At 41.7% G+C, this 15,000-nt stretch overlaps 1 protein-coding gene across 6 annotated transcripts in view; it reads left to right on the top strand.

The window, feature by feature from the left end:
• Positions 1–15,000, top strand: part of NPHP4 (nephrocystin 4) — a 571,934-nt gene that overhangs the window by 472,198 nt on the left and 84,736 nt on the right. For all 6 annotated transcript variants that reach the window (XM_085876134.1, XM_085876135.1, XM_085876132.1 and 3 more), the window contains one exon: positions 4,028–4,188. In XM_085876134.1, the coding sequence (XP_085732260.1) occupies positions 4,028–4,188 (161 nt within the window). The remainder of the gene's footprint in view (positions 1–4,027; positions 4,189–15,000) is intronic.

The following is a 15,000-nucleotide window of genomic DNA, read 5'->3' as shown; positions in this document are numbered from 1 at the left end:
GTGCATCTTGATGCTCATGTTGCAGCCCAGGTTTCTGAAAGCAGTCAGCATGTTGTTGACAAGTTCTGCGTAGTTTCTGGCCTTATTGTTGCCAAGAAAGTTCTTCACTACCAAAACAAATGTCTTCCACGCTTCCAGTTCCACTTCGTTCATTGAGTTTTTGAACTCTGGATCTCTGATGAGCTGACGGATCTGAGAACCATCAAAGATGCCAGCTTTCAACTTCTCCATGGTCAATCCTGGAAAAGCCTGGCACAAGTAAGTGAAGCAGTCACCATCTTTGTCCAGAGCCTTGGTGAACTGCTTGATTAAGCCGAGCTTGATGTGCAGCGGTGGGAAGAGTATTCTATCTCTGTCCACCAGAGGGTCGTTGATGACGTTCCTTTCTTTGCATGGCACCAATTCCTCCCGCACAGGCCAGTCCTTCTTCGTGTAATGCTGAGCACGGTCCCTACTATCCCACATGCACAGAAAACATGGGTACTTGGTGAAGCCAGACTGTTGTCCCAACAAAAAGTTCACCATCTTCAGGTCAACACAAATAAACCACTTGTGCTGATCATAACCAATTTTCTCCAGCACGTACTTCACCGCTTCATACTTCTCCTTCAGTGTAGTCGAGTGAGCGATGGGTACAGAGGCAAACTGGTTGCCGTTGTGTAGCAGAACACATTTCAGTGATCGCTTGCTGCTGTCAATGAACAGTCTCCATCTTTGGGTTCGTACTGTGGCACTCCAAGCTTGAGCAGAAGCGCATGTCATAAATTGGCGCATGTAGGTATTGTACATTCTTCAGAGTTCCTTATTTCAAGAAATACAACTTTTTTGTATCACATTATTACAAAATCTGCCCCATTAACTTTAGTTTTGATCCACGAACTTTATGCTTTGCCTCACCAATTTTTGGAAGATTTTGAGGTTTTATGACTTCAAACTGATCCCTTTTCGACATAATCACCCAGAACTATCGTACCTGAATACTTCTTGTCATTAAAATAATTATTTCCAATCAAAACAATTATTTGACATGACATTTTACCCCCACCAACTTCTTCTAAAATGCTCCACACATGCGTACATGTGAACAAAAATGTAAAAAACGACATGTGGCCATATCTCAAAAACTTGACCTGATTGAACAAAACTAATGTGAGTTTTGGATTCAGCGCATCAGATTCGTCCTAAATCAGCTTAAAAAATGCAGACAACAAATTTGTTGTTGACCAGTGTAATAAACAGTTATGTTGGAAAGCTAATAATCGATTTACTTGCAACAAAAAATTGTTCATTTATTCACATAGCGGTTCTAAAGGAAACATTTATTATTCTACCAAAGTAGGAACCCCTTAGAAGGACATGGAAGGAGCACACAAAATATCTATACCTATAACATCTGTGAATAAAGTATATTCACTGATGTGTGGTTGATGATGTGTGTTTTTTACCCAAGCCTGTCTGTGCCCATACCCCCTCTGCTGGAAAGAAAGGAAAAATATACAAACCCTCAATTTAAAAAACAAATTGCATATTTGTTATTTGAACTTGTGTTGACAAATAGGTGTGGTGTTGAAGTGGCACAGGCATTGTGAGCTGAATATGGTCTCCGTATGCATCTAGTTTCCTTGTGTTTAAAAGGCAAAAAAAAATCTCTCTCTCTCTCTCTCTCTCTCTCTCTCTCTCTCTCTCTCTCTCTCTCTCTCTCTCTCTTCTTCTTTCTCTCTCTCTTTCTTTCTCTCTGTCTCTGTCTCTGTCTCTGTCTCTGTCTCTGTCTCTGTCTCTGTCTCTGTCTCTGTCTCTGTCTCTGTCTCTGTCTCTGTCTCTGTCTCTGTCTCTGTCTCTGTCTCTGTCTCTGTCTCTGTCTCTGTCTCTGTCTCTGTCTCTGTCTCTGTCTCTGTCTCTGTCTCTGTCTCTGTCTCTGTCTCTGTCTCTGTCTCTGTCTCTGTCTCTGTCTCTGTCTCTGTCTCTGTCTCTGTCTCTGTCTCTGTCTCTGTCTCTGTCTCTGTCTCTGTCTCTGTCTCTGTCTCTGTCTCTGTCTCTGTCTCTGTCTCTGTCGCTGTCTCTGTCTCTGTCTCTGTCTCTGTCTCTGTCTCTGTCTCTGTCTCTGTCTCTCTCTCTGTCTCTCTCTCTGTCTCTCTCTCTGTCTCTCTCTCTGTCTCTCTGTCTCTCTGTCTCTCTGTCTCTCTGTCTCTCTGTCTCTCTGTCTCTCTGTCTCTCTGTGTCTCCCGATGTCTATGTCTCTCGTACAAATATAACTTTGTGTGGTGGCTGGGGGCGTGTTAATTTTTCATGTAAATGTGTCGTGTCATCTGGTAGTGGGGGCAGAGAGTATTACAATTTCCTTTTTTACATGGGCAATGCTGAGGTTAAAGCACTCTTCGCATGGGAAAATTTGTCCTCATTCCCTTCTCTCCCAACCCCCAATGGCAAACCCTCAGTCAATATTCGCTATCACTGTTCAACTGCCATTTCATCGGTAAATTACTCCCCACTATTACATACACGCATGGTGTTGGCTTAATGGCTCGTGGTGGGCTTGGGATCTTCGGGTCCTGAGCTCAAATCCCGCTTTGTTGTTGAATTAATACCTGGTGGGACTGGCTCAGCCTGTCATCCTTCTGATGTCAACAAAATGAGTCCAAGCTTCCTGGTATCCTGTGTCAGAGTGGTGACATGTCCAGGATTGTGCCAAATAGCCCAGGAGACTGATTAGGCAGCAACAACACTCTGCACAGAGTATGGTCCCAATGGATGGATGGATTATATACCAAGGCAGCATGTAGTTTCGCCAGCCGGGGGATTGGGGGGGGGGGGACAGGAGAGCCAGCAAGGTCGGGGAGGGAAGCAGGAGAACTCCGTGAACTGAGAAGGGGGCAGGAGAGCCAGCGGGGTGGGGGGGGGGGAGTTAGAATTAGGATTGAATGGTTTAAAATGGTGAGTTGAGGTGATGCCGGTTTGGGTTTAATGTATGTAAAACGAGAAGGCGCACGTCCTTCCCATCCCTGCAAGGCTGTCCACATTGTTTTGGAAAAAAATAAAATTATGCATTTTAAGGAGCAAGGAGGGGGACATTGTTTATGGGATATTCATCACAGCTTTTTTAGATGCTGAATTGCGAATAATATACAACACACAACTTCTTCAATAATATACAACACAACACTAATCTTCTTCTTCAGATGTATTCAGGGATGTATGTACATGGAAATTTCAACAGAGCTCCAATCAGCCAATCAATTAATCAATCTTTGTGATTGGCAACAAAGTGTTGCTTACGTTTCTCTTCCCGCGCAATGCCGGGTAAATCTGCTGGTATACAAACACTTCTCAAAGCAATGGAAAAATATAGAAAACTATGTTGAAGAAGCACACAAACAACAACAACAACAACAACAACAACAACAACAACAACAACATCCACATAATGACAACAACAATTTTGTTATGAAAGATTATTTTCATGTGTTTTACTTCATTTTACATCCTCATTGACACTCAAAGACAGATAGATATGCAATATCTTTGTGAAGTACGACATGCTGTCTCTTGAGTAAACCCTTCAGCAAAGAGAAGGATAGGTACGCATAGTTGTCAATAAAGTAGAGATGATCAAGTGTGATAAGTTTCTTTTAAAAATGAATGATATCCATCTTAATGTTGAACTCCATTTATTGTTAATTTTAAACATGGAAGACACCGTCACCGTTCTGACTATATACCCTATTATTTATGTATACATACTGTACGTCAAATTATTGAGTGTAGCTCTAAAGTGAAAATTATTTTATATTTGAAAAAAGTTCTGAAAATTCATTACATTGAGGAGTTGATTGATACTCCTCCGTTCTAATAGATCAAGATATACTTTGCTCTCATAGAGCAGGTTGCTTGGTGATCATTTCCATGGAATGTTTTAGCAAGCAGGTGGCTCAGCTGTTGATCAGAAGTGAAATTTATGACCATATAATTTCATGTACATTATGCTTCCAAAAATGAGGGAACTGATCACCCCATGGCCCACAACCCGCAGGATTTCCTGGTCTGCAGCTGCGATACCTTTTGGATCCGAGTGTTTTGGAACAGAGCGGAATGCTCTACTTCCATCGCTACATGGCTCAACACACATTGGTTTTTGATGTCTGGGATGGGGATTCCATGCTCCTCATCGGCTCCTGTTCCATGAAAATGAAAGTGAGCAAAAATGTGTGGCAAGGGACCACCTGTACTATTTTTGATCATGCATACGTCATCTCCATTAACAGGTGTGAAATCTTACCATGGCCATATCAAGCAGGAATTAACCTTTGCATCTCCACTCGGACAGCAGAAGCCTAAATTATATGGCATCTATTTATTGCATACTCATATATAATGGAATTTTTGCCTTCCTCACCAGTGTGCTCCCTACGTGCTCTTTCACTTCCCTTCCCTTACTTCCATCACCTCTTCAACGTTTTTCCTTCATTTTCCCCACACTCCTCCCCCCCCCCACCTCTCTCTCTCTCTCTCTCTCTCTCTCTCTCTCTCTCTCTCTCTCTCTCTCTCTCTCTCTCTCTCTCTCTCTCTCTCTCTCTCTCTCTCTCTCTCTCCACCCTCCCCTGTCCTGCTCCCTTATCTTCCTTTTCTAATTCAAATTTTCTCCATTTATCAAAATCCCCCCTCCCCATGCGTATGTAACAAATATATGACCCATTGTATTGTTCATGTTGTATAATGTTATATTATACACAAGCAGGGGGAGAAAGAGCGAGGCAGAGAGAGAGAGAGGCAGAGAGAGAGAGGCAGAGAGAGAGAGGCAGAGAGAGAGAGAGAGAGAGAGAGAGAGAGAGAGAGAGAGAGAGAGAGAGAGAGAGAGAGAGAGAGAGAGAGAGAGAGAGAGAGAGAGAAGGTGTAAAGTGACAGGATGAAAAGGGGGAGGTGGGAAGAGTGACACCTCATCGAACGTTGCTATTCCCTGTGGGAGGAAGGGGTGCAAGAGAGAGAGAGAGAGAGAGAGAGAGAGAGAGAGAGAGAGAGAGAGAGAGAGAGAGAGAGAGAGAGAGAGAGAGAGAGAGAGAGAGAGAGAGAGAGAGAGAGAGAGAGAGAGAGAGAGAGAGAGAGATAGGAGATGGGAGGAGAAGGCTGCATTTTATTAGGAAAAGGGGGGAGGGGTGATGAGGGGACAGAGTGACAGAGAAGGGTGGGAGGGGAGGAAGAAAAAAGACAGGTGAGGGGTGGAAGTGGGGTTTGCAAAGAAAATGATATGTGATGCTTAATGACCGATCATGAAAAAATAAAAGAACATGTCAGAACAGCTGTATACACAATGACACAACAGAGTTTGGAAAGTAATCCGCTGCCACATCTGCAAAAACTTTGACATTGCAGTTCCAGAAAACTTGCAGCAAAATTAACCAAAAGCAATCACTGAAAACATTGAAGTACTGCTCACGTACGACCTGATGATGCTATTGAGCATGAACACTGAAAACAAAGCATTGCGACCAGATATAATACTTAGGTCCAAAAATTAGAGAGAAGAAGGCATTTGCTTATTGATGTGTTAATACCAGTGATTTTGGACTAACGATGCAGAAATCAAGAAAATGACCAAATACCATGACTTCAAGCATGAAGTGAAAACATCCTGGAAGCTGAAGAATGCCAAAGTTGTGCCAGTGATAATAAAGAACCTCATGGGAATGATGAAGAAGAACCTCATGGAGATCTTAAAAAACATCCCTGGGAATATTACCACAAACGAACTGGAGTTGGAAGCCGTTCCTGGGCTCAGTAACGGTACTGAAGAGAGCCCTCGGCACAAAACTTTGAGAACTGAAAATATCACAGCTTGGTCCGTGAATCGAGACCCCTAACCAAAATGAAGGTGGATACTCTGAGCCCACCCTGGGAGGACTCCATTCCGCATTCAGAAACCCATATATGAAGATACCAATCAACGACACACACACACACACACACACACACACACACACACACACACACACACACACACACACACACACGCACACACGCACACACACACACACACATCCATATATACACACACACACTTACATACATACCCATACACACACACACATACACACATATACACATACACACACACACACATATACACATACATACACACACATACACACACACACACACACACACACACACATACACACATACCCAAACACACACACACACACACACACACACACACACACACACACACACACACACACACACACATACACACACACACACACACACACACACACACACACACACACACACACAAACGGCGGTGGATACTACAAGACCTGGGAGAGATCTTTTCCACCTTCTGAAACCCGCATATACAAAAAAAGCCTTCAGCTTGGTCCGTGGATCGAGACCCCTGACCGTAATGAAGGTGGAGACTTTGAGCCCACCTTAGGAGCACTCAATTCCATATTCTGAAACCCCATATGTGGACACACACACACACACACACACACACACACACACACACACACACACTTCCATTATGAAAATACAGTTTATATACGTACACACGCATAAAATACATAAAAATGACAAACACAAAGATTTACCTTCAAACAGAGTTCATTGAAAGAGGAATTCAAGTGGGAAATAAGCAAAATTCAATTGAAAAATATATCAAGGCACAGAACACAAAATGTCGATCTCTGCTCGATGCCTTCATAACCAGATCATGGCAAACACTTGGTCTGACGGACCTTATTGTTTTTATTTTTGTATCGATGTCGAAGTGAGGGGTGGATTACATTAGGAGATCGCACAAGAGCAATGGTTCGTTCCTCATCAACCACAAATGTTTACCTTTTTTTACCATTGAGATGACCTTTGTGCATTTACTTGTAGTTCTACTGTCCATACCTCAACTCAGCATCAAAAGATCTTTCATTAGAGCCTATTATGAAGGCTCTAGGACAACTTTGAAAAATTGACCTTTCCTGGCTGAAAATGAGCAGCCATCTTGGATTTGACAGTCAAAAGTAGGTCAAATCATCAAAACAACATCAAATATGAATTCCTTGACCCAAAAAGTCCCAAAATCCATATACTGTGTCGCATTGTCGGCCAAACCATTGAAAAGATAATTTCCAACATGGCCGACAGTGGCCATCTTGGATTTGGGGCTCTCACGGAGTTTGCCCGCATTTTTGCGAGGGGCATGGGGGCTAAATTTTTTATTTAACCCTTATAGAAGACAAATCCACATGAGAAACGAACCTATGCTCTCCACGGTCACGGAATTGCTGTAAATGACCCTACGACATGGTGATTGTGAATTTGACTTAGCACCAACATGGTGGCTGCAGTCCAGAAATTGTGAGTGGAGTCAGAACCGTCCAAACAATGGGTGCAACTCAGACGCACACACGCGTGCCTCCTTTTATAGTGCAGATTGTTGAATTATTTATTTGTATGCAGCCTGTAGCTGCTTGGCTGCATCATTTTCTTGGGGCACTGCTATGCGGCTGATGCTATGCCCCTGTTACCAGTCAGATGTTACTCATTTTGCTGACGTCAGAAGGCTGAGTCAACCCAATGGTGTTGATTCAATGACCCCCTTCAACTTCAACTCGAGACCCAAAGATCTTTAGCCGGAGACACCTTAACCGTCCGTCAAGCTGTGGCCGACCTCTGATGACATTCATGATCAGATTTCTCTGAATATCCCTTTCCTGCACTGCTTTATGAAGGTTTCACGGCTTGGTTGCAGTATTGACCCTACCATCGAGCACATATAATATTTGCCTCTTGCTCTTCCTCCCTCAACCATATCCAGCATGGTTGACTTCTCCAGACTTTCGTTTTCTGCATGCATGATGTTTACAAACTCTTACAACTTATGTTTTAGCATCAGCACTTCCAATGAATGGACATGGTGGTGTAATTTCTTCAAGCACTGAGTTCATGCTATGCCATGCTATTAAAAATATATTTCAGCATAATTGAGCAACACGTCATCTTCTTTTAGATTAGAAAGGAGGTGATGATGAGGGGGATCTGGTACAAATGTTTAAATGATGAAGGGTAGAGATGACCTTGAAACGAAAGTTTTTTTTATCAGGATGGACAATGACAGAGGCAGAGGACATAATTAAACAGTGAAGGTAGGAGGGCAAGGCAGGGTATTTTACACAGAGAGTTGTTAAGACTTGGAAATGGTCTTCTGGAGAATGTGGTAACAGTAGGGATAGTTGATAAGTTGAACTGCATTTGGAGAAGTAATTCGAAATAATGGCCATGGAGGGGCACAGGGATAACGGCAGGAATGGTAGGTAGCGTAAGATTAGCCAGGTGTGATTGAGTTGCGATGTCTCCATTTGAGACGTCCGTGTGAATCCGGTCAAGTGGGAATGTGTGGTTAGTTTTGTTTCTGTTTTAGTTTAAAAACGGGTTGGGTTGCAAGGAAAGTGTTGTGTCTCTTGATTGTCGGGAATGTGGAGGTGACACAGGCTTGATAGGTCGAGTTCCTTCAGACTGTGTCTGGATTTCCATTTTTATTAAATTGCGCATGAAAGAAAATAACAAGACAAGTGAGAATACCAGGACAATACCGATGATGTACATGTACGCAAGTGGCATGACGACAAATTAGATCTCCATTTCTTGGACTCACAGACTAGATCTCCATTTCTTGGACTCACAGACTAGATCTCCATTTCTTGGACTCACAGACTAGATCTCCATTTCTTGGACGTGATTGTGAGTGACAACAGTCAGTTCACAAGCAATAAAAAAGCAGATTATAGCTTTATTACTTGTGCTATTGTACCAATTTCAACAAAAGTATCATCAAAATTCACACAACCGATCAATTTCCACAAACCGAAAAAAATTAAAATACATGCCACATGCTCTCGGGGAACCCAAACACAATTTTTATTATTATTATCTTGCCAAAACGAAGTTTTGCAAGATATGTTAGTCAGCTTGTCTGTTTTTTTTTTTTGTTTTTTTGTTTGTCTGTAATCATGTATAAAAAATTCTGCAGAGCACAGTTATCATCGGAAATTTTTGTAACTTCGCATTTCAGAGGCCTATAGAGGTCCCTTTCAGTGCACAAAATTTTGAAGGTCAAGGTCAAAGGTCAAGGTCACTTTGGCGCAAATCAGGGGAGTCGACAAAACCCTTATTTTTTGAGTAATTTTGATCGGATCGTCTTCAAACTTCATGGGAATATAGTTCATGGTCTGGCGCTCAGCTGATTAATTTTTGGTGGCGATTGGCCTTGACCTTCATATGGTTTTTATTTTTTTTATTATTTTTTTATTTTTTGGTCTGTAATCACGTATAAATCACTCTGCAGAGCACAGTTATCATTGGAAATTTTTGTAACTTCGTATATCAGAGGCCTATAGAGGTCCCTTTCAGCGCATAAAATTTTGAAGGTCAAAGGTCAAGGTCACTTTGTCGCAAATCAGGGGAGTCGACGAAACCCTTATTTTTTGAGTAAATTTGATCGGATCGTCTTCAAACTTCATGAGAATATAGTTCATGATCTGGCGCTCAGCTAATTAATTTTCGGTGGCGATTGGCCTTGACCTTCATGGTTAGCACCTAAAGTCAAACATATTTGACCCCAAGGTCAAATTTTCAAGTTTTAGGAACCATATCGTGTAGTACCTCAAATTGAACACCTCAATCAGTGCTTTCTAGATATGTCAAGCTTGAGACATTATGACGTCATTTGGTGACGTTATGAGGCAAAAGCATATTTTTCATGGTTACTCTGTAGAACGATTCTCATCGGAATCTCTCGTAGGCTGATATTCCTCAAGGAGTCGCTCCTGGTGGATTGCAGCTCTGTTCACCTCAGTATGACCTTAAAGAAGTCACACGTGGTCACCTTTTGGCAAGATACGGGTCACCCTGTGGGTGACTGGTTTATTATTATTATTATTATTATTATTATTATTGTTATTATTATAATTTTAATGAAAACCATTGAAATTCATTTATCACGATTTAATTTGAAGGAAAGAAAATTTTGAAATTATTTTGCCAATCACAAAGTGCGAATAAATTCCCGAAAGGGTCGATTTTCGAGTTTTACGAATGACGTCACACCTTGAACCCACCTTGATCCAAATGGCGGCTTACATGGACAAACAGCGTATTTCGAGCTCTGATTCAGATATTGATCCCACCGACATTAGCAAACTCTGAAGGCTCTCAGTATGTTGAAACTGATCAGTGGGATTTTGAACTATTGGAGACAAAATTAGTGATGAAAACGCTTTTGAGGGAATTATGGAGCCGTATCGTTTCGAGCTTTGTGCGAGCAATTCAGATGAAGTTGTGGACAATGGAGGTGTAGGTAAAGAGGAAAACACCGGTCGTATGTTCACTACAGATTGGAAGGTTTTGTTTTTCTCTTCAATTGATGGTTGGTGTATAAGGGATTTTTTATTCATTGATAAATCGGTTATACTGCCCAGCAGAAACATGGCATGACATGACACAGCACGGACGCGACACAGCATGGACATAGAACAACACAGCATGTACATGGCACAACATGTACACGGCATGGACACTGCAGGAACATGACACAGCACGGACACGTCACAGTACAGATACCGCCAAGGCACCCTCGGACGCTGCTGACAAAATCGGTGACGAATGCTTTGTTGTGTCCCCCGCTTAATTGTGGGGACAGCATCCTCTGTCAATCATAGCGGATAACCACAAGATCTCGCCATCGCTGTTGTTTCATAACAGTGTTCTGTAAAATCTTCCAAGCGCACAAACAAACGTTTTGTATGTCCGATGCACACTCGGATATTTTGGACAAACGTCGTCCAATTCCTGCAAGCTTCGTGACTTTCGGCCATTGTTGTGGCATGAAACCATCTCGGTTTGTATTACTACAACCACCAAGAACACATAAACTCGGCATATTTGTGGAATATCGAAAATTATTGAGTTGAATCGTACTGCAATGTGACCCAGAGACAGTCCGGATATGGTGGTCGACTCCCAGGTGTTACGTCATGATTAATTGCGAAGAAGTAGATTGCGACTTTTAATTGCAAAATTACCAACTTTATAAATCGGAAAAAGACACAATATCTATTTTGTTTGGTATCAAGGGATAGATTAGCATTGAGGTGGTCTGAGCGTTTGGGTTTCCCTTTAACGTAATCGACATGTTCAAACGGAATATACATCACCGCAGTACTTGTGTGCTTTGTACTCTTAGGTTGGATTCCTGAGATAATCGCAGCTTCTTGTGGAGTTGCCTTCAGGGATGTTTGCCCCAAGTCTTTCATGAACTAGCTAGCAGGCCTAATATTCGACTGGAGCTGATTTGGTTTGGAATTTGGAATTTGAATTGAGTGCTGGTGATATCACTCACTTGGGCAGCAGTGTCGTTCTGCACTCTCACTTTGCATCAGATGTGAAAATTCCCACTACACTGTAAAATCAGCGTTTTTTTACCCAGTGATAAAACATCATGAACTTGCAAACATGGTGCCTTTATATCATAGGATAAAATTAAATCAAACATACATTGCATCATGTTAATTGGGTGCTTTTCCAAAAGTCGTTTTAGAATGGTTTGGCTGGTGAGCCGATGAGGCTGATTCACGATGGATTATGGTGAGTCACAGTGAATCAAGGTCAGTTCTGATAACTGAAGGTGAACCATGGTGAATTACTGTGTCTTCACAGATTAAATCCTTCTGGGAGCACGACTGGTGTCAAGCAGTAGACTCGTACGCACAACAATATCCAGAACGCTTTATCAACAAACGATATTCACAACACAAAGCAACCTCATGAACATAACTAAAAAGAGACAACTGGTCATGGGCTCATGAAAGCCCACACTCAAACGAAATAACCACCATTGTTTCATTTGTTTGTGGCCTCTTATGAGCTCATTCCCACATGCTGTTCCACATTGTACTCACTCACGTCTGTTACAGCGACTGACCTGCAACACAACAATGCGGACTGTATATATATATATATATATATATATATATATATATATATATATATATATGTATATGTATATATATATATATATATATATATATATATATATATATATATATATCTCATTACTCCATTAATACCCATTTTTAACAAATCGGCCACGATACCCATCAATATTAAAATGGTGAAGAAAAATATTTTCCGAACAAAAAAAACTTTATTCCCTTTCAAGGTCACTTTGGTTGTCATATTGTGTGAATCATATTGCAAATATAAAGGCCATGGGTGAAAAATGAACGATAAACAGGTAGGGAATATGAGACTCGAGCCCAGCTGTCTCACGTCCCGTGATGTCACTTTCCATCAAGACCTCATCAAGCAATAAGACTACGCCACATTTAGCTTGTGCCGCCTCCCAATGGATGTCATGCAGCACTCTGGCTGACAATGAGGCCAGGCATGCAGTGGAAAGTAGCTGTCAGATGACTAAACCCAAAGGGAATGATGTCAATTGTGTTCCCCATCTCACGTGAACGAAAGAGCACTGTTATACCTGGTTTGTTGGACCGATTATTAAATTTGATAGTTCCAGCTGGCCTCTGGTGTGGAGAGACTCACCAGGAGCCTTTCAAACATGGCAAACACTTGTTACTTGGAGACTATCCTAATTTGTCCAGCCATCTCGAACCTTTGGTCCACCATCAATCAGTCTCTTCCCTGTGTCTCTTTGACTGCTGATACCACAGTCAGTGCGTTGACAAACCCTGTTAATCTTCATTCATCTTCACGATGGTCATAACACACCCTTCTGCATCTGGCTTCTACTCATCTGTGTTACCCTCCCTTCCCTCCATACCAATTGCCATGCCTCCTCCTTCTTTCCCAGAACGTCCTTTGTTCGAAATAGCCTCCGCAGCAATGCACTGTATTCTCAACTTCTATCAATTCCCGACGACTTTCAACAATTCAAATTGCGAAACAATCATATAAATGTCATTAAATTATTACATTTTCCCATCTCATTTCTTTGCTTTTTCACCGAAGGGACCTCTTGGGTTTGGCTTGCCCTGTGTTGTTAATAAAAGAAAACAAAATAAAATTCTGTCCAAAGAAAAATCGATGTTCATTCAGGTTTTGTACTACCTGGTAAGTTATCGTAGTCTGGGCTGAGTTGGGGAGCAAATGGTCACTTTGGTGCTGTTTTTTATTGTTGCAGATGGTCCCCATTGTGTTGAAAAATGTGCATCTGATGCATAAACTCTGAACTTTTTTTGGTGAATTGTGCATCCAAAATTATTCAAATCCCATTTTATATCAGGTACATGATAGATTGGAGGAATTTCAGTTTGCTTTTGATTTTTGCACTCTCAAGGTTACATTTCCTGCTATTTTGTTTCCATTAAAAGTCATTGTTCTTTATGGAGCATGTGTAGTGGAGTTTTTTGGAGGAAAAAGTTCTTTTTTGTACGCAAAATCTTGGCCCATAAAAGAGTGAGGTGATAAGGAAAATAAATGTTGCTACATTTGTGTGGTAGGAGGCAGTAGTTAGTTATAAGATCTTCACCACTGTTTCTGTTTGCATTGGCTTCAGACTTTTTAAACACGATTAAGTACATGTGGTTAGGTGGTTAGATTAAGTACAAGTACATGTCTGCACTGCAAAGCGCACTATATGACTCGCTGCACACGTTGGGTTTAGGGCTCGCTTGGGAACGAGGGCTCTGCGCTGCAGTTTCCTCACAGCGGCGCCGCACGCGTTAGCCTCCATGAGGGTCCACCTCACAGCGAAGGCGCACGTGACTGCTTTACCTCAGGAATAATCACGAAAAGAAGAGTAGGGACGAAATGAAGAAAAAATGGTGTAAACAAACCGAGCTATGAGATCATCGCAACGCACTCCCTTGTTGTCCCGCTAGACAAAAGGAAAGGGACTGTCTACACGTATAATAATGGAATATCTGTCTTGGGACCACTATCTATTGGATTAATGCGGTTCCAAGAACCGCAGCAATATGTTACGATTTTCCACGATGTACTCTCACGGACTATTAAAGTATATCATCGAAATATTATTTCTGTTTCGAGAATCGGATATTGTCCCGACTAAATAAGTGTTGAAATCTGTTGTGAAATCTGATAATTTAAAGAAATAACGAGTCTTATAACTCGGTTGATAGACCTGTTTAGTTTAAGCAAGCAAGGCTTTGGTCCCTCCTCCATACAAACACAAGAAAATGTGAAATTTCCAAAGCATTAAACTTATCTTTTTCTCCTGTTTGGAGAATTATATTGAGTGAACCAGAAATTGAGGAATGTAACAAAATTAACCAGCTTTATTGAGCTATATGATTTAACACATCCACTGCTCGAACGCGTGCCCTGACCCCAGAGGGACTGCCGATCCATACCCTCTGCCAGCTCTGTGTCTATATTTTCAGAGGTTGGTGCATTACAGGCAAAAGGGTGCATTGTGTGCAATGTTTATTTCACGAGCGATTGAACTTTGTGATGTCTCCAGGGTTGTTCTGCACAAAGCTGCAACTATTTTGTGGATGAAGTCATTTTATTAATTCATTTTGTTTCATTAACTGCTGTATGTGTGGTGACGACGACGACATTAACTGCTGTATGTGTGATGTGGACCTCAAATATAATTGGTGGTTGAATTTCAGCACTTGATCTGAGATGAAAATCCTCTTCAAATTTCAAGTCCATGTGATGAAAATTGAGGATTTTAGAAATACCACCTTGGTTGTTGACCTTTGGCCTATGTTGACGTTTTGACCTCAAAAACAATAGGCTTCTTCCTTATTACAAACTGTACCATGTGGTGAAGCTTCGTGAAGATCAGTTTAAAATTGTGACCTGTAGGCGATAAACAGAGACAGACAGACAGACAGACAGACAGACAGACAGACAGACAGACAGACAGACGAAGCGATAAACAGGCAGACAAACGAGGCAATAAACAGACAGACAGACGAGGAGATAAACAGAGACAGACAGACAGACAGACAGACGAGGCGATAA

Source organism: Eptatretus burgeri, chromosome 4, assembly GCF_056783735.1.
Source record: "Eptatretus burgeri isolate ZD-2024b chromosome 4, Ebu_testis_v1, whole genome shotgun sequence".
Classification (NCBI taxonomy): Eukaryota; Metazoa; Chordata; class Myxini; order Myxiniformes; family Myxinidae; genus Eptatretus; species Eptatretus burgeri.
The sequence above is the reverse complement of the archived record's forward strand: the minus strand, read 5'-3'. Positions and strand labels throughout refer to the sequence as shown.